Genomic DNA, 21397 nt, shown 5'->3' with positions numbered 1-21397 from the left:
GGACCCGGACTAGGGATATTGTTGAGGTGTGGAAAGAACACTTTTAGGAACTCCCAAACCACACCAACACATTCTCGATGAAGGGGCAAAGTTTGACTCGAGGGCGACCTTGCCCATATCCCTGGCAGAGGTCTCTGAGGTAATTAAGAAGCTCTGCAGCAGCATGCCAGGTGTGGATGAGAGCCGCCCTGAAATGCTGAAGGCTCTGGACATTGATGGGCCGTCTTGGTTGACAGGCCTCATCAGTGCCACGTGGAGGTCGGGGACAGGGCATTAACTGGCTTATGCCATGGTCACTTGCCAATAAACATTTTTACATGCATTTTGCAATCAAAATCTCATTTTGTTTACCTGGTGACACCTCAGGGTTGGACTAATAGCTGCAACAATCATGTACACAGTATCTCACAGAAGTGAGTACACCCCTCACATTTTAGTAAATATTTCTTTATATCTTTTAATGGGACAACACTGAAGAAATTACACTTTGCTACAATGTAAAGTATTAAGTGTACAGCTTGTATAAGAGTGTAAATGTGCTGTCCCCTCAAAATAACTCAACACACAGCCATTAATGTCTAAACCGCTGGCAACAAAAGTGAGTACACCCCTATGTTAAATTCCCATAGAGGCAGGCAGAGTTTTATTTTTAAAGGCCAGTTATTTAATGGATCTAGGATACTACGCATCCTGATAAAGTTCCGTTGGCCTTTGGAATTAAAATAGCCCCCCCACATCATCACATACCCTTCACCATATCTAGAGATTGGCATGAGGTACTTTCCATAAAATCATCTCTCAATGCAAATCAAACCAGCTATTAGGCTAACTGAAATAAAACCATGGCACTGTAAAGAGCTGAACAGCAAACAGCAAAGAGAGATAACAGCTGTGAAACAACGTCAGTTCAGACTTCAGGAGGGGCAGTGTAACTTAATTCCTGCAGCTTGTATGTTAGCATGTGTGTGTTTTTTTTTTTTAACTAAATAACAATTTACAATGATAAAGACACAGTGCCACTGGAACTACTTAGCAGGTATCACTTTTTAAAAAGAAAACCTACAGCCAATCAGAATTAAGTGTTCACCCAAACCATGGTTTAAAACTTGATATACTGAGCATTTCTTGAAAATGATAGATTTGGATATATTAACACTATGTTAGCATTTCATTGGTGGCTGTTGCAGACTCCTAGTTTCTTGGTTACTTACCAGGGTCTTCTCCAGTAGCACCTTTGTCTTGTCCCGAAGTAGGGTTTCTGTGAAGACAGAAACAGTAAGTGAGTGCAACCAGAGCAGTTTTGAAATTGTCGGGGTGACTGCGCAGCATGTGGGGTTAAAAAAGGAAGGATGCTTGAGTGGATAACTGTGACAAACCTGTTGTTAGAGTCAGAGGAGTGTCCTGCTTCAGCTTTCTAAAATAGATAAATAAATAAGGTGTTCACTCAAAGTGTACATGAGACTACATAAACGGGGTACAAAAAAAAGAAGCTTTTTGTAATTTTAAATTGTTTCTGAATTAGTATCTGCCCCTTCTTACCCTCTTACACCTACTACCAACTGCTTTATTTTTTATATATATTTATTTATTTATATATTTATATATATATATATATATATATATATATATATATATATATATATATATATATATATATATATATATATATATATATATATATATATATATATATACATACATACATACATACATACACACACACACATACATACACACAAATAAAATCTGCTTTTTTATGCATCAAAAAGAGGATATGCCATCCATGCCACAGGCATATTTCTCACATTGGTACCTTGGCTTTTAAAGCAGTGATTTGTTGGTCTCTGATGGAGAGATTTGGGGAGTTAGCCAGAGCCTGGGCATCTTCAGCCTTCACCAAGCATACAGATGCCTGCAACAGGGGAGGACAACAAAGTTATAATGTGGGACCATGATGGCGTTCTGCAACACAGAACTAGGACATTTTCATAGCTAACATAGCCACAGCTTGTGTTTTTTTAGGACTCATGAGTGATGGACTGCTATTCTAATTATTTGAAGGTCTTTTTTTTCTTATATCCAGCTTACCTTTAATGCAATGCATCATTTTACTCCGCTTTCATTTTTTCATTTAAATTGAAATCTATCAAACCAAATCAAATAATTCCCTACAAAACTCATCGATAACCAGTATATTACACTGAAATAGCACCTTTTGTCCTTCGCAGGTCTCGCTCTCTTCCTCTGAGCACGGCATGAGGATCACGTTGTTGATCTTGCCAAAGGACCCCACCAATTCAGTAACTTCCTGCTCAGACGCATCCTTTGGAATGCCTGTCAGATAAACCAGACGATCTGCAACAGATACATCCTGGAAGGCTGGAGTCATCATTTTCTTCTTCTTCTTGGCTGGTGGAAGCTTGGCAGACTAGGAACCAACAGCATAGATTTTAGGTTAGTTTGAGGAGAAATCTAGTTTGAGACCAAGCAAACCAATGCAAGATTTTACTACTTTCATCAAGTACTTAATACAATATGTAATGTTTCTGCTGCTAGGGGTCTCTCAACCAAACCAATAACAAAAGAGACTTTTTGATGACATCGTGAGGTAGCGTGGGATAATGGGAGTGGTTTTCTTCTTTGTTAAACAACCACCATTTCCAATGAAGATCTATCAGACGTGACTCAGGCAGAAATAATGTTTAACGTTTATTCATGTCATTCTAATGAAATAGCTGCAGTTTTCCCCACAGAATCAGATTCTATTTGGGGTGGTAGCTGACCAGTTAGCGAGCAAGCTAAGGTTACTAGGGAGCTGCAACTTCACTACGCTGCATGGATCTGGCGTTAGTTGCTTCATAATATTAGATAAAGTAATTTACAAATGGAAGGCTAGCCTATTTACCAGCCAGATCAGCCCCGGAGTCTGGATGTATCAGCTGACGTTATCCACTCAAGACAGTATTTTGCTCTGTAACTAGCTAGCAATTTGTCTGTGTTAGCAAGCAAGCTAAGAGCCAGCTAAAATCGCAATATCATGATATAGTTCACATGCCAGTGTCTCCTCTAGGGGTTTATGCAGGCTTAGTCTTGAATTGCCAGTCCTTCCTCCACAGCGCTGCAGAGGAAGGTCTGGCTAGTCCACACACCATTCAGGGATGGGAGAAAAACATGCTCTGGTTTATTGGCATTTCTTTAAACCAATCACAATCGTCTTGGGCGGTGCCAAGTGCTGGACTGAGCAATACTGCCTCTGCAAAATAGCCTCGGGAAGGAACTTGTTTTGGTGGAACGTGTGTACGTTCAAAGGTCCTGCAACAGAAAACTCAGATTGGACAGATAGTCTAGCTAGCTGTCTGGATTTACCCTGCAGAGATCTGAGGAGCAGTTAACCATAGTCCTCACAAATCCACCATAATTTAAAATGCCAACACAAAGAAAGCGGAAGGTGACGGACATCCGGAGGCACCTGAACAATCCCGGCAATTAAATATCATCGATATAGACTTATGATGGCTGAATGGAAGTTTCTACAGTCGCCAACTTAAGGCTAATTGTAGCTCTGGTTCCTTAGATGCTGTGTGGCAGAAAAACATGCTGTAGTACTGTTACTGAGTATAATTAATTTACATCGTATGATTTACTATTACTCTCTGAAGTATCATCTGGTGTTTCCCAAGAAGAGAACTAGAGAAACTAGACTAAAGGTCAAAGGTTATATGACACCACTGACAGGCGACCAAATGATACGTACCGTGTCCTTGATTATAATTACATATTAGTCTGGGTTTGAACATTGTTGGAAACATTTGGGATAATATACGTACACAAATCAACAAAATGTATAACAAAAGTATAGTTGTTTTTGGACATTTCAGTGCGGAAATGTTACATAGTATACCTTTTAACTGAATTGTTATCTACAATGCTAGCCTGACGTCGTCCTACTCAGATGATACTGATCGATTGGGCTGTGATTATGGGACGTGTTTCAACCCAACCAGGAATGAAAATCCCTCTGCACTCAATTGGATAGACCTACAACCAATCAGAGCAACGGAGTATGTGACGTATGTCGCATACGCCGAATCCCGTAGGAAGGACGGCAAAAAACATCTTTCCGATCAACAAATGCCTTGATCGCTAAGTCGGCTGGCATCCAGGCTACCACAATGCCAACATGGTTGCAAAATACTGAGGTGGCTAAAGAAAAATGTAACTGCTAACTTTGTAAAATTTGAAAAATTCAATATCAACTTGTCTAGCCAATCAAATTAAATGATTTCTAGCACTGTGGCTGAAATCAGCCTCGTGCATCCATAAGCTTCTCCAACAAAGAAGTACTTCCGTTCATATTGGCAACATTTAAAATGGTGTAAAAGCTAATCTCTACTGTACTCATTTCAGCAGCTTTGGAGAACCATTATGATAAATGTCAAATTATAACTGGCTATAGAGACAGAGCGCATTTAAGTCATAACCCCACCGGAGCCGTTTTCCCAGCTTGCCGTTCGTCGTTGATTTGTATTGCATGAAGGTGCCTGCTCAGCAATTCCGACAACAGAAAAATGCCTAAAAGCTGCTGTGGGGTGATATTCACTACCAACTGTAAAGAACCCATAACTTAAGTTTTCATAAGCTGCCGACCCGAAAAACTGAGCTTTTAAGAAGATAACAGTGGATATAGACGTGAGACATCAGCCAGATTAACCTAACGATATGCCAGACGTTACATGTATTAACTTAACGTAGAGAAATATAGTTAGCCTAAAACATTTGGATATTTAAGTTGGTAACAAAATGCTTGCTGCAAATGTTACGTTGGGCATATCGTAGGTTAGTGTCAGAATCCCAGAGTTTTTCCTCACGTCTCTATCTACCTTTGTCTAAATAAAAGCCTCTTTTTGGTTCAACAGCTTATAAAAACTTAAGTCATGGGTTCTTTACATTGCTGGTAGTGGATCCCACCACACAGCAGCTTTTAGGCACTTTTCTGTTTGTTAGCAGACGGAATTGACGATGAGACACCTTCATGCAATACAGGGGAGCGAAGAGTCGTTTTCCCCACGGTGGGCGTGGCATTCTGAATAGGACACAATGCGCTCTGCCTCTACACTCATATTAGGAATGGTCCAATGATAGTTTGATAGGAGTCAAACTTTCACCAACAGATTTTAATTAGGTATTTAACTGCCACTAAATCAACATAGTGGATTAAGGACACTAGCAGGTGTTTTTGTGGTTGTGTCAACTTTTGCGATGCTCACTCAACACATATTTAGGTGCAAAAGTGCTTGTCTAGATATAACATGAAACATTTACTATTGTCGCCACACACACCAAAGGTTCTGAATTTTCTAAAAAAAAAAAAAATTGCATTTAGGTCCAAAACACTCACTCTGTCAGCAGCCTTGGCAATTCCGATCTTAGTCGTCTTTGTTCCAGGCTTCTTCCCGCACTTGACCATTTTGGCGGAGGACTGTAATGGTCCATGTTTGAAAGTAGGATCCGCCTTAGAGGAGGATGGATGTCTTCTGATGTCAGTAGAGAACTTGGTTGAATCATATGGACGCTTAACACCACTGCGAGAAGACCCCTCTGTAGACACGCCATGAATCAGAGGGAGGAGGACAGGGGAGCAAAAAGAAATGGTGAAGACATTTTCAAAAATAGAATTTAATTAAATTCAGTCAATTGACAATTATACAAAAAAAAAGTAGAAACAATTAAAACCCTACTTTTTGGTTATTTAAAGCCCTTGTGTATCATTATGAAAAGTTCTAATTGACTCTGGCTTCTTCAAATTTGGGATGAAGGTTTATACAAGTTTGATGAAACCATGATATGTGGTTTACTTCTGCAATCTCATAAAATGGGATTCTCCATGTCACACATACCACATAACTGAAGCATCCATGGTTTAATTCCGACTGGGGACCTCTGTTGCATGTCGAGCCACTTTTTTTTCTCCTACGTTTCCTTTCGTTCTACACTATAAGCTCTCAAACTCAAAATGCCAACAAATAATCTTGAAATAAAAATCATACACACGACTAACCTGACGATTCCCTGTCCCTCCCTTCAGGCCAATGCTCTCTGAAGGCCACTGAGGTTAGATGTGAGCGGGGGGGACTGTGGTCCAACCGATGGCTGTGTTCTTAGGAAAGCAAATGAAGATGGGTTATACTAGAGTAGACATATTTTTTCTGATCAAAGTCATCTAATATTAAGTGCAATGCAGTATTTCCTACATAATAAAGCAGAGTAGTAACTTAACCTACTGTAAGCCTGTATCAAAATAATAAGTAATGCCATTCAAATGTAGCTATGCTTGAGAACTAGATAATTCTGTATTAAAAAGGTGCAGTAACGATTCCGCGTGAAGATGGTTGATATTTGAACTCAACTGCCAAACAAATACAACCCCCCCCTTCAGAAGCTCCGCGCCCGCAGATTCACGGACAGTTAACTACTGGCCGGCACATTCAAATGCTGCTTCCCCCCCCCCTGCCCCTACCATCAACTGTCGCTGCAGTTGGTGCTTGGCTGGAATAGTGTTTTGTGGCTCGTGCACTCTTTTTTGTTTTCCATTTACACAGCCAGGGCTGTTTATTAAAACCAATTTTTTTTAATTTTCAGCGTGCAGAGAAAATAGAGCTAGGTGACCGTGTGGAGATATTCACTGAATTTGAGAAAAAGTGCATTGGATTAACATACTTTACTACACCTTTAAGAATCTATAACCGGCATCAAATCTTATTTAGTAGTGTTTTACATCTGTGGAAAGAAGTGCCCTTATAAATCTGTTGATGCAAGAAGATTGAACTACTTCACTTAATACCCAGCATGAAGAAAGTACTGAAGTACGTTAAAGTATTAAAGTGCTTATTTGTATGTACCATTCCACTATTTACTGGTCACAATGTGCATTGGGAAACAACATCACTGACACAATGACACATTTTTGACGTCTGATGTACCTTCAGTACCAAGGCTTTCAATAAATTATGGATTGGTAATTTAATGGATTGTTAATTGATTAGAAATAATAAAGCCAATATCAAGACGGCCACTAGGATCCTAAATAAGACCGCCGCCCCCATGTCATGTTATTAAGCTTTACATTTTCATACTTTGTACATATTGTGCCCATTCTCTACCATGTGGTCTACCTGTGTAGTGTTGGTGGCGAGGTTGATGGTGAGAAGAGTAAGGCCCCGTGGAAAGCCTATGGAGGTGGGGGCGGCCCACCCTGTGTTTGCCGTGAGGAGGACTTGGGGTAGGAGAACAAGAGAGGGATCGAGAAGCAGAATGGGATGGAGAGTGATCCTTGGGATCCCACAGAGCACGGCTGCCGTATCGTCCACTCCGACTACATGAAAGATAATCATGAACAAGACAAGTAGTACTTCAAAGGCCCTGCATTTGCATAGATTAGTGGCCCTGTTCACACCTGTCATTAACATGTGCCTTTGGGGATACGATCACAAGTGGACAGCTCTAAATACGTCAGTATACACAGAATGAGTCTCCGCATGGGTCTTGAGTGACCACTTGGGATCGGATCATACTTACCCGATCTATCTGCAAAACAAAAACGCATTTCCGTTTGCATAGATATCCTACATATTTTAATGAAAAATAGTTTGCTGTTGTTGTGTGTGTGTATACACACATTTTAGTTGTTACCGTTCCATATATCATTAGGTATTACAGAAACGTGCGATGACTAAATGAAAAGCTCTGCCTACAGTTTGTGTATGCTGAAGAGTGTATTTTTCTCCAGCTGACTGCAATTCAATTACATTTTATTTATATTATCAGAGTAGGTCTAGACGTACGCTATATAATTTACAAAGACCCAACAATTCTAGTAATTCCCCCAAGAGCAAGCATTTAGTGCCAAAGTGGCTTTTAGGCAGAAAGCTCGGACAGACCCAGGCTCTTAGTGGGCGGGCATCTGCCGGTGCCGGTTGGGGGTGGCAATTATAGTACGCGTGGGAACCTCTGTCACTGCCACCTTTGCGGCACAAAGAACTTCAGGGATGACAGATCTGTGCAGCGCAGTGGAACAAAAACACCGACAGTGATTTCTGTGACATGAGAAATACTTAAAAATAATAATAAAAAACGGCTAAAACACACAGAGCTACAAATGGCTCAGACGTCACGGACAAAGAGCCAATGAGTTTACGCTCATGCAGGAGAACGTCAGTTGAGTAGGCGGCCCATCAATGTGGCCGTGTGCGGCCCAGACCGCCCCTAGGTTGAATGTGAGTGGTCAGATCTCAATGCGTCCTTAATGCGTCTTGGGTGCATTCACACACTTACTTAGAGCTGTCCACTTGTGATCGGATCACCGCCATGCCAAACAAACCGTGTTTTGTTTTTCGTTTTGTGCTGCCTGAGCAACATGGCTGGTTAAGATTTCAGGATTCTAAAAAAAAGTTTAAAACTGTTGTAAATACAACGTGTTGTGTGATTACTTGCCCATATTCAGAAATAAGAAGCAGACCTTGAAACAAAGCTGTCATTGGCTATTAGGTACAGACTATTAGCTAGCAAGCAAATTGTGTTGAACAGGAGAAATAAACAATAGTATTCACATCAGTTTGTTATTGATATTGCAGGTTCTAAAACATGGACATTAACTATACTTTCACACTCTATGAAGCCTAATGTTTTACACATTTTATTCAAATGGATAACCAACAAAACAATACGATCTGTGTCAGATTGGCTGTATATGCACAGTCAATAGGTGTTGGAATTAATCAAATAACCGAAGCGTCGAATCAGGGACATGGACCATGCTGCGTCTAATCGACTGGGCCATGTGCTCAGTGCTGTAGTTTTATGTATCCAATTTATTTAGTATTAGAGCACTGCAGAATGTATGGTTTTTGAAGCTTGAAAAGCTATGAATTAAATATCCTATATGGCTTTAATAGAAAAATGTATTTGACTATCGAGTCGCTGACATAATCGTATTCGAATCGGGAGATCAGTGAAGATTCACACCTCTAACAGTCAAGTTATTTGAAATTTGTGAGACCTGCCAACTGGCAGGACTGACTCCCACTGGCTGCTAGTCACAGCTAAAAGCAGAGTCCAACTGACCTTGGTAGATTTGGTTTCCAGTCCGGGTACCTTCAGAGACGCACACAAAAACATTGGTTAGAATGTCAATTAATTGCTTGTATTTGAAAATAATTATTACATGCAATTGTATGCATCAATACAAAGCTGTACTGTTTAAAATCTGCAATTTGTAGTGCCACTGTTGAGCTGTCCACTTGTGATCAGATCACTCAGAATGGATTTTAAAACCAGGTCTCAAAGGGGCATACGTTTTATAGTGTAAAACAAATTGTTTAATGCACATAGTTTCTCATATTTGACACTTTTCTTGGACTATTAATAACTAAATGCAGAATGGTTACCTAAGTAACTATGACAAAATACTGAAGATAGGAAGTAATACTGGAGATGCAAGGCTTTAGCAGGACAAACTAAAAAAGTCCTCACTTGTTGCGCAGGTCTCTGCAGGCAGCAGTGTGGTTGACGGTGTTAATATGGTCAACCCAGTCCTGTAGAAAAACGACAAATGGGAGAGGAAGATATCACAATCGGACACAAATGGAATCAATCCTCAACAGAGGTAGATTCACATGTATGATGATGAAGAAAACTAGCAAATCTACAGTTATCTACAGTGAAAGGCTTAAGTACCGAGACAAAAACTCAAGTGGATCTTTGTTTCCTGGGGTCATTTTTTTAACATGGTGTGAAAACCCTGAACTAAAAGTTGAGGCCCAGTTATTTGATGCCATATTCACGTCCACATTATGTTACAACGGCTAGCAGAAAAGAAAAAAAAAAAAAAATACAATACTTAGACTTGCTTTGAATATCAGATTAAGCAGGTCCTGAAATAGAAAACCACTAACACACTATATATCAAGGGCAGAAACAAAATAAAAACTATATTTTTCTAGTCTTCTTGTTGCAAGTGCTGTTCAGTTAACTTACTAAGTTATGTTCCAAGCCCTAAAGAGGACAAACCATTTATTGAACCAATATCTGCTCATTTGCCAATCTGTTGCCTGTGCTTTATGGAGTTCCTGTCACAGCCTGTGGCGTACTTCCCTACGTTCACCAAGTCTACAAACTAGGGCTGGGCGATAAATCGGTTTCATCGATTAACTCGAATGTGTATTTAGCGTTGACTTGTTTTAAATGAAAAATCGGTTTTCTCCTTAACGTCCGCCTACTCTCACCTCTGGGCTCCCGTAGTTCCGAATGGGCAGCCCTCCGCCGTTTGGCGTTTGCCATAGAGATACACAAACAACATGGCAGTGACAGGGACCAACGTTTGTTCTTATCTTAACTAGTCGTTTCATTACTTACTATTAATCGCCGCCGAAATGACCGGCAGCTCGCGGTGATCTGTACCCGGCTCACAGTCACCTATTCTCGGACAACTGACCCACCAACTACCGCTGACCTGACGGAGCAGCACTGGAGCCGGTGTTGAGGAGCTCTGTTGTGGCTCAACACATCTACTAAATGCCGCTGATACGACTGAGCTGTGGCGGAGGTCTGTAGCGGGCCATTCCCCCAAAACAATGGTAGGGAAACACTCAAACCAATATATACTTCTACAAAATTGCCATGAATAATCATAATGGTATACATGCCCCATGTGTATGTTTGTGTGTACAAGTCAAAACTAAATAAAAGTTAAAACTTGTTTTGAACAATTGCTTTGTCATCTGCAGATTGAAAAAAAAGGATCAGGGATCTTTTTTTTTTTTAGGCTACATCGCCCAGCCCTACACCAAACATCAAAATAAACCAACAGGTTTAGAGTTGGACACCTAACAACCATATAGAACCTTACAGTAATTTTTGAAAAAGACCACTTGACTTTCTGCTAGATCATACATCTAACTGATTGATGATTAAGGGACTATTTATTTATTTATTCATTCATCAGGCTGCTTTTGTCCAAATATACCCTTGGCATATTTGAGAAATTAAGACAGTCACACTTAACTACAAAAAAATACTGTTAGAACACTGAAGCAGAGTACAAGTCATTTTAAAACTTAGTTATTCCTTCTTATAGTCAAATACAACACCATTTGAGAACATGAGAAACTCCATTCCCAAGCACTAGATTTTCTCAGAGAACAAAGGAATAGGAAGAAATATTTTTTGATAGTTTTGATCAGTTCATACCAACTTTTTAGTATTAACCATTTTTTTAAAAACAAAATGAAAAATTATATTTATACATAATTGTATCTTGTAGACATTTTCCCTGACCATTTATAGGGTATGAAAACATGTAGCTAAAGTATACAAGTTCATATTTACAGTAACTTTTGAATTGAACTTTACCTTAACCTGAATTATTAAACATTACACCCCTAAAATGCCACGTGAAACACATCTCACTGACAGTTTGATTTATTTCATGATTGTCCAGAAATAAAATTGAGTATGTTTCTTTCATTGTACATTTCCTGTGCACTGTAAAGAGGCCTGGTACTTCACAAATGTCATAATGCTGGATTTAATTATTTATTTAATAAGCAAAACAGCCAAAAGTACTTTTCTTCTCTGCACATACCCCTCTCGTGGTCAACTGCTCTCGTGGTCTTGTGTGAACAAGTTGAATAGAATTGCAAATGAAACCTCTAGTTGAGAAACTGTAGTATTTGAAAAGGTAGTTCCAAAGTTGTATCTTTTAATACTTGGGGCTTTACCTGTCAAAGTAGTGTAGTGCTTCGAAACGCGTTTTGTGGCTCAAAAAAGGAGGGGCACTTCCGACCTTTTTGGGACACCTTAAAGTCTTATTTTACTTCACCAGACAGTTGCCTTTTGACAAACATCTTCTGAGGGGAATTTAGAAGCCTGGTTTATCTGCTCAAAGCCATTTCAGTCAGTAACTGAAGTCAAAACATCCCAATTTGGGCAAAGAGAAGAAAGCCTGGGTGGAGCTGTGGTAGGAGGACACATGACAACCCTCACCTCTGGTGTCAGTCACTGTCAATCAAATAAACCACACATCATACTTGTTTTTAAAGAACAAGATGCATATGAGAAAGGAAATGAATTGCTGCTAAAATGGCAGCTATAAAAACACTTGAAATAAGTGTTTTTATAGCTGCCATCAGCTGTGAGCACCATCCATTGAGATTGTATAGCCTTTTTTTCCATTATTATGACAAAAAATGTTTAACTGTTTAAGTGATAGTATTAGTCGGTCTTATTGTCAGTTAACATCCCTGCTTCACAGCTGTGGTTAAATCCTCTCGAGCATGCAGCTGACAGCAACAACCGCATGCTTGCGTGTGTAGTGTCCCAGGAGGAGATGTAGAGTTTTTAATTTCATTTTTCATAGGTCTTTTATCAATTTGTTTAGGACGAAGGTTTACTTGTCAAGGGAAAACTAATCTGAACAAACTTTGCATTTCTATCTTCCGTTGTTTATTTCTAAATGCAAAAAGCTAATTGCAAAAAGTGTTTTTTGTTCAGCTCTGGACTTTTTATTTTTGGTGAGGATTACTTGGACTACCACCTGGTGGAGATCCCAATAGACTGCAAATCAGTCAAACTGACCTAAACCGTAACGCAGCCGATAGCAGCTGCTGTGACAAAACAAAAAAAGAAGTACATCAAAAAAAGAAAAGAAATACGTGACCGGGGCATCTCTAGCTTTTAGCCATGATGGTTTTTTTTGCCTGATGATCGTCTAGTACCGAAAAGTATTTTTCTGTTCTGGGCCACATGCAGTTATTACAATGTGTCGTATACATATCTGGCTTAAAGCTTTCAAAAGGAAACTACAGTATGCTCGCATAGTTAGTATTCATTATTTAAAAAAAAAAAAAAGGGTTTTGCTGGCTAGAAGCTAGCCGGATCACATAGGTCTACTCATTTCACTGAAAATTGCAAACCATTCCAAACACTACTTGAATGACATCAGAATCACTCATCTCGACAACTGCCTGGTGAAGAAAGGCTGCAGACTAAAACTAAACATGTGAATGTACTCCTTTCAGACATTGGTACGAGGACATGTTGGCACTCACCTTTTCCTGATCACACTGTGTGTGGCACAGGGAGCAGGTATGGGGATACACCTTTGGAGACACAGCTGAGAAATCACTTATCATGGTGGGGGTAGGTAACTTCTTGCTGCTGCGTGGTTTTGAGCCAGACGAAGAGGAGAGAGACCGCCGCAAGGAAGCTTCGTTCTTGGTTTCAGATGAGGGCCTAGGTATGGGTCCTTCACGCCTGTAGTCTCGGTCTAGATTACGAGATTTGGACGATGATGGAAATTCTCTCCCAGGTGACCGACTGCTCTTGTGATGGTCGCTGCTGGTCCTGCGATAGTCCCGGTCTCCGTGCTTGCTTGAGTCATTATGTTCCAAACGAATCTGCCGCCTTTCAACTTTATCTAATTTTGGAGCTGATGAGGAGGACGAGGATGGGTACATTTTAACTGTCCTTTCAGTGGACAGCGGCTCCCTTTTGAAAGTCTCTCTGGTACCACTCTCATCCTTTGCCCGACTGGCATGACCATAGTCAATGACTTTACCTGCCGTCTGTGTAACAGCGAGAAGGCTGGGCACTTCTGGTGAGCGTGAACGGGCCAATGGTGAAGAGCGGGAAGGAGGCAGTGGCATATCATGGCTACGTGAGAACGAGGATGACGAAGCAACATTTTTTTGGTTGCCCGACTTATTGATCTGGATGTCACGGAGTATGAATGGTAAAGTATCTGGCGTTAGCTGATCATCAGGGTAGTGACTCAGCACTTCTAAGTCCTCATTTGAAAGTCCAAAGCTAGCCAAGATGCTCCCTGCACTCTCTGGTGTGTACAAAGCCTGACCATCCCCCCCGCCACCATGGGGGTGCCGGGATTGCGGTGTTGCTGAGTCACTTCCGGTGGAAGTCCAGTTTTGGATGCTTGTTCCAGCATGGCTGCTCTGCGGCTGCTGTTGAGGCCCCTGGTGTCGCTGGGACTGGTGGCCAGCACTGGGTAGAGGATTGGCAAACAGTTTAGCTGGAGGTTGGTAGTTTGACCAGTCTACTCCTTGCTGGTGGCCAGGCTGATTATCAGAGGTGGGTGTTATTGAGTTAGAGCCGTAGCTTCCATGTTGACTGATCCCAGAACCTGAGCCTTGGTTCTGGTGTTGGTTCGGTCGGTTCGTATGGTCGATGAGACGGTGATCCATGTCCCTAGCACCCCGGATAGCCAGGGCGGACTCTAGCTCATCAGGGAGCTGGGTGGGACGAGGAAACTGGAAACCCATCGCCTGCGACAGCACATTAGAGGGAGGATTCTGATGTTGATTTGGAGGTGGCTGATGAGGAGGCCTGGGCCCATTAGAGAAGGGCTGTGGCCCTTGTTGCTGGGAGTGGTGGTGGTACATGGCAGCAGACAGACTTTGTTGTGCGTTTCTGTAAGTTTTGCCGTTTGTGTCCAAGTTAAACCCAGCTGCTGACACCTGCTGTCTATTGAGAAGACTTAGGAGAGTCAGGTGAGTAGGTAATGGCACTGCAAATTCGTTGTTGTTGTTGTGAAATTGTTTGCCAACCGTTATGGCCACTAGAGTAGCAAGCTGCTGAAGAGCAATCTGCGCCCGAGTTTCAACCTGAGCCAATCGGAGAGCTGTCACTGCAGCAGCAACAGGTCCAAATATGAAATGGGTCCCTCTGGTGCTGCTGGCAACGGCGACTGTTGCACTGGGCTCCAAATGAAGGGTAGGAGCAAGGTGCAAATTACTGTCGGTGTGCACAGCGAGGCTGTGAGGTGGAAAGCAGAGATATACTATTACAGATGAACAAGCTTTAATTTCTCATTTCAAAAGTAGCTTTGAGTCCTTTTTTCCCCCCAACGCACTTTTTTTTTTTTAAATAATAAGTTGGCTCAATCCTCATTTTGTTTGTAGTTTCCTTCCTTTAAAAATGTGTCAACCACTAAGAAATCGCTTCAAGATCTCCTTCCTGTAGTCCAACTGGGCTTTTCTTTCAGGACGGGAAAGCAAAGTAGCATTATGCAACACTGATTCAACAAAAACCATGAAAAAGTAAAATGCTAAATATGGATTTAACCTATGGGGACACTACAAATAACCCTAAAGCTCTTGGCCTCAAAAAAAAAAGAAAAAAACAAAAAAAATATAATCCTGCTTCCGAAAAAACACTTGCTAGCCTGCAATGCATGGTCAACATTACAATACAGTGGACTTTGTCCACACATGGCAGCCTCTTTGCCAAAATGTTCACAGCAGAACAAAACATTTCTACAAAACATAGTGCAGTTTTTCCCCTGAATATTTCCTGCAGGTAACATTACAGCATTGCAATGCTACCAATTCTAAATCACACTCACCATGTCCTGGAAAATGTAAACTTTTCTTTGCATAACGCTAGTAAAAGTGGTGAGCACTTACAGAACACCTTTAACAACATGTAGGCCTGTTTGACATATGTTTTGCAAGACCAAAAGAAGAAAACAAGTCCACTGAAGCTAGGCTTACAATGTACACTTTATGCACAAATCTTTGGTCACAGACTATCATTAGACATGACGATCCATCTGATCTAAACATTTAGCTTGCTTTTGGTATAGGCCTAATTATCCATAAATATACCAAAAAATAATTTGGTGTGCACAATCCATTTGGTTCAGTCCTTGAGGACATGTTTCCTTTTAACAGACCAAGCCGAGCAACCTTTGACCAAATATTAGCTTTTCAGAAGAAAATAAAAAGTGAGTTTGCATGCTGGGCAAACTATACCAGTGACAAATAGATCATTTTATTTCTAATCAGCTCACCAGATGTTGTTTAAGGTTAAGCTAAAAAGGTCAAAGTAAAGCAAAGCAGCATTAAGTGATGAAGATATCACATGCAGGTTGACATAATTCCCAATACAAAAAAGGAGGGCAAAAGTGTGTAAGTTAAAATATCTTCTTCTTGATTTGACAGTAGTGACATATTTATAAAAATTACAATCAACAGTTGTGAAAAGCTGCAGTAACAAAGTTATAAGCACTTCTGTCTTATTTGTGTCACTAAATCTAAATCAGTTGTTCACACAGGCATGTTCAACTTCTATCTGTGGACATGTTACGCTGTTTGCATGCACACACACACAAAAATCAACTCGTATTGCTAACAATAGCTAACCGGGCTAGAGCTAATGAAAACAATGAAAATCCGGACTTTTAAATAGAACACATTCAACTCGGGTATGACGTCATTCCCAGCTCCGGGAACCGAGTTCCAAGGTAAATAGAACGCGGCATAACATTAGCTGCAAATTCCCCAAATAGAAAGGTTCCCATAATTGTATATTTCAACAGAAAAACTAAGCAGTTGAAGCAAAACATCCAAGCCTCAGCATCTCTTCTTGTTATAAAAACTGAAGTGCTGTCTTCTCACACTGCTTATTCATCTGTTGAATAAATGCAACTATTTCATCCAATCTGCACGTTTTCATCAGACAGATATGTGCATTAGTGGTCTGGATAAGCAGAAAGGTATATATTCAGAGCAATGTAAACATTCTCGTACAACTCAGACCGTTATACTGACGTACCTTGCTAATATTTAGATACACTCCGTGTCAAAAAACAAATCAGACTGCTACAGCTGATTCAGAAGCTGCAGCTGAGTCCTCACTAAGACCAAGAAAAGCACTCACTCCAGTTCTGAGGTCTCTACACTGGCTTCCTGTCCCTCAAAGAATTGAGTTCAAAACACTTCTGTTGGTTTATAAAGCATTAAAACGGTTTAGGGCCAAAATACATTTCTGACCTGCTGCTACACAATGAACCCCCCCCCCACCCCCACCCCCCAGACCTCTCAGGTCGTCTGGGACAGGTCTGCTTGCTGTCCCCTGTCAGACCTAAACAGGGAGAAGCAGCGTTTAGTTTTTATGCTCCACATATGTGGAACAAACTCCCAGAAAACTGCAGGTCTGCTGCAACTCTCAGTTCTTTCAAATCAAGGCTGAAGACCTTTCTTCTTGATGTTGCCTTTCTTTAAATACTTGTTTATTACTTATACCGCAATGTACATTGTATTCTCGTATTTTATCAGTTTTTATATTTTTAATTGTTTTTAACTGCTCTTTAATGTTTCATGTAAAGCACTTTGAATTGCCCTGTTGCTGAAATGTGCTATACAAATAAAGCTGCCTCGCCTTGCTTTAAGGCTGACACCCCGGTGTTTCTGAACCACAAACACCCGTGTAACATTTGGATTAAAACTAACACAGACCGGGTAAATGCACACTTCATACATATATACGCAACTGTTAATAGTATGACAAAATAAATGCCGTATTTCTACGGACAAATCATAATGAAAACCGGAGAATAAACGAACACCCTAGCTACGTAGAACCACATAGCAGCCATTTTGGGTGTTTTTTACTAAGCTAGTTAACGTTAGCTACCAAGAGGAAAGCATATCAACACTTCCGTTAAATTTAATGACCACTTGTGCCATTTTCGAGTGCATAACATATTCATAAATACCTTTCACAATGATTCGAAGTGTGCCTTTGCTGTTACCGGAAAGTCTTGATTCCTTTTCAGACCGTAGTCATTACTGTCTGTGGTTCCGCCATCAGGAAACAACATATTCTTCTTCTTCCGGTTTTATGGCGGTTGGCAACTAACTTTAATGGTGCATTACCGCCACCAGCTGGACTGGGGTGTGGAACTGGAGTCTAACCTTTCCAAGTATGATTCAAAAAATAAATGAATAAAACAAAACAAAACAAAACAAACAAAACCAAAAAGAAAACTAAATTATTTTAATTAGTCCTGTATTCCTCAGGAAGCTAAATACATATTTAAAACATATTTCATCTCAGCTTCTTTGTAGAATGTCCTCTAAGTTTAACCTTAACTCCTTGCAATTGTGAGATTAATCTTTGTCTTTATTTCTGATATTTAGGACAGTGTAGAATAACATGCTCTATAGACTCTGGACTACCACAGAATACACAGTTGCCATCAGCATGCTTCTTCATTATTAACAAAGTATTATTTTATCTTGTGTGTCCATACCTCATTCTTGAAAATGCATCCTCCTGCTCCTTGCTTCTGTTCATATTTCTGCTCGTTCCCACTTTATTCTGGATATTATAGAACTGTCTTCCAGTCTGCCCATTGTCCATAATGTTTGCCATTTACCCTTAACTATGTTTTTAACACAGACAGTAGGCTATATAAACTGGACCAACGGATCCCGTTGCTCTGGACGGAGACCAGTGAAGGATATTAGACACTGATATTAGAATAGGGTGACCAGACGTCTTCGGTTTCCGGTGACCTGTCCCCGGCTGGAGCTGTCCCCGGAAATGTCCCCGGTTTTCACTGTGACTGACAGACCCGAAATTGGAATGAAAGAAAGAAAACATTGACAAGCGCGTCGCGCTCACTCGCGCACCCTACACACGCCGGCTCAAGACAGCCAGAGCGCTGCTCAAAGCTCAGAGATGTTCTAGAATGTCCATATTTTACGATGCTAAAATGACTGTTTATTTACATGGAGTCTGGTGGGTTTAGCGAACGCAATTTCGCGGACTTTTTATGTTTTAAAAAAGGATCTTACTCTTTAACAGAAAGGTCGCCCTCCTTAGAAATCCTTTCCATAATGTTGTCAGACACTTAGAATATTAATCTGAGCCTGTCAGTGGAAAAACGAGCACTTTTATGAACGTAAATACAAGCTGGACAATTGTCCTATTAACTTACATTGTAACTTGTTTCGCAGTTGCCGACTGCAGCGATCTCGTCTAATAGCCTACTGGACCGATGTCAAAGATATTTCCTCAATAGTTTTAATTGTATCCGATACTCAATGAGCTGTTGCAGAAACAAGCCCAGCCTGAAGCAATTAAGCAAAAGCTGTCAGATAAATGTAGTGCAGTAAACATGACAACATTTCCCTCTGAAGTGTAGTGGAGTACAAGTATGAAGTAGCAGCAGGGGCGATTCTAGGATCAGACCTTTAAGGGGGCTCAGCCCCTAATGAGAATGTAAAAGTGTTAATCTGCACAACCACCTCAACCAGAATCTAAGCTTTCCAATGATATTAGCACCAGTTGCTGTGGCAAATGGTTTGCGAGAAAATTAACATTGAACTTACATGAAATGTTATCATATTTACATTCTGAATAAATATCTGCATACCCATTACTCTCCGTGAAATATCTCCCAAACTCTTCACTCAACACATGTATCGGTACAACAAGTGGTTCCCGGGTAATCAGGTTTTGAAATTGCAACAAAATTTCGACATGGTCTCCAACTTTGGGCCAAAATTATAATGAATTCTCATGTAAACTATTTATGTCAGCACAGACATTTTTGTAAATTGCTTAGTCAGTGTGTCCCACCATAATGGTTATTATATTACCAGATTCCAGACAATCCCACTTACTTATATATATCCAACTTACAAATATTAATATATATTTCTACTGGTATGCTTCCTAGTGACATTAATGCAAAAATATGAAGAAAAAACTATTCAACCTGTGTGTGCATGGTTCAAATTCTGAAATACAAAATAGTTCAGGCTACAGCACAAATATTTCTAGTCTAAGAAAGTCTAACCTCTGAATTTCTTTTCAAAGTGCACCAGATTGATGCATTTAAACATTAAAATAGACATTTTCTTACAGGGGAGCATGCCCATGGACCCCTCCTAGGGGGGCTTGTGCCCCAGTGCAGCTGTAGGTCTAGTGAAGCCCATGGGACAGTGTCCCCGTTTTAAGTTTACAAAGATAAAAACATTACCTGTTTTGGAGGTATTTACGCTTCTGAGCTGAAAATGGCCCCGGATTTTGTCTCAGAAATCTGGTCACCTTATATTAGAAGCTCTTTCCCGGTGATGGCTGAGCGTTACTGAGCAGCCTCCAACTGAGCTTGAAGACGTAGGTGTGACGTGAGCAACCTGTCTGAAAGTTGGAAGTCTTCTGGTAGCTGTGCCAAGAGAAATCTCAATCATTCCCAATCTAGCAGAGACGGAGAGCGTAGGTATATGTAAGGAGATAACATAGGCACAGGCTAATTATTGATCACTAAAATGATAGTTAACATTAGTAATTACACTTAAACAGCTAATGTAAGTCCAAACTGCCTGCGAGCTTCTCCTGTACTATACGGTAATCAGTGTTGGGAAGGATACTTTCAAAACGTATTCCGTTACAGAGTACAGAATACATGCCCAAAAATGTAATTTGTAACGTATTCCGTTACGTTACTTAATCTGAGTAACGTATTCTGAATACTTGGATTACTTCCACATTGAATTGCATTTTATAAGTGTAGGAATGCAGCCATCACATCCAGCTTACTAAACAGGCCTATTCTGGTGTGTTCTTCTGTTCCAACTGGCTGAATGTGTACCTGAACAAGCAGATAGATTTTTGTATTTGTAGTCATCTGCATACTATAAAAATCTAACCGCAGTCTAAACTACCATGAGCTAATTTTAGCTAACGTTAGCTAACATGTCAAACGGGGCTAGTCAGTCTTTCAATGGCTCTGGGGATAGTAAATCAGCATGTAGGACAATGTAAAGTTGCACGTCAACTATAAAATAGCAAGGTGACCAGTAAAACTACAGCAGACGACTACCCTTGGCTAAAAATAACTTACTTTAAGATGCTTCTTCAGGTTGGAGGTGGAGTAATTTGGACGCTGAAAGGAAGTTGGTTGCTGGCAAGCGTTATTGCTCTTCTCTTTCTTCAATGTGAAATGCTGTTTGAATTTCCAAGATAGAAACCATTCCTGCCCTGGCTCTGTTGTGCCGGTTCCGGCTCCATCTTTACCTCTATCAGTGATCACGCAAATAGCTAATTTTTTTGTTTTCATATTGGGGCTTCTGGGAAATGCATGGAGTTGCGAGAGTGAATAAACCCGTGAAACAGAGAAGTATCGTCATGTAATCCATTGATTTCAACAATGTAACTGTATTCTAAATACCAACTATTTAAATTGTAACCATTGTAATTGTGCTATAACATGAGATAGAAGGTAATGGAGCCTTTTATACATTGTCGTGTTTCTTTAGAAATAAACAATGGACAAATAGAGTCTTTAAACGCTTCAGATGTAAAGTTATTCATTGTCAAAGTGATGTCAAAATGAATGGCAGTCAATGGAATGCTAACGGGAGGTGATGGCTTGGTAGCATCAAAATGGCGCCATAGGAGCTATGCATTCTGGGGAGAGGCTTACCCCCTTGGTTTTTAACCATCAACATATTCTTAACATTCTTCTTTTGGTTTTATGACGGTTACTTGTAAGGTGCATACCGCCACCTATTGTACCGGAGTATAGGCTAGTAAG

At 40.4% G+C, this 21397-nt stretch overlaps 1 protein-coding gene across 2 annotated transcripts in view; it reads right to left on the bottom strand.

Moving 5' to 3' along the window:
* Positions 1–17684, bottom strand: part of LOC144528641 (uncharacterized) — a 30962-nt gene extending 13278 nt beyond the window's left edge. The window contains exons 1-11 of one of the 2 annotated variants that reach the window (XM_078267369.1): positions 17567–17684; positions 13104–14823; positions 9529–9590; positions 9121–9150; positions 7173–7372; positions 6059–6157; positions 5399–5598; positions 2213–2428; positions 1814–1912; positions 1377–1414; positions 1212–1258 (exon numbers count right to left, since the gene is read on the bottom strand). In XM_078267369.1, the coding sequence (XP_078123495.1) occupies positions 1212–1258; positions 1377–1414; positions 1814–1912; positions 2213–2428; positions 5399–5598; positions 6059–6157; positions 7173–7372; positions 9121–9150; positions 9529–9590; positions 13104–14450 (2338 nt within the window). In that variant the 5' untranslated portion in view covers positions 14451–14823; positions 17567–17684. The remainder of the gene's footprint in view (positions 1–1211; positions 1259–1376; positions 1415–1813; positions 1913–2212; positions 2429–5398; positions 5599–6058; positions 6158–7172; positions 7373–9120; positions 9151–9528; positions 9591–13103; positions 14824–17566) is intronic. The other variant, XM_078267378.1, reaches the window with a different exon arrangement.
* Positions 17685–21397: the final 3713 nt, after the last annotated feature.

The sequence above is a fragment of the Sander vitreus genome, chromosome 2 (genome assembly GCF_031162955.1).
Source record: "Sander vitreus isolate 19-12246 chromosome 2, sanVit1, whole genome shotgun sequence".
Taxonomy (NCBI): Eukaryota; Metazoa; Chordata; class Actinopteri; order Perciformes; family Percidae; genus Sander; species Sander vitreus.
Note: the sequence above shows the minus strand (reverse complement) of the source record. Positions and strands in the feature narration are given on the sequence as shown.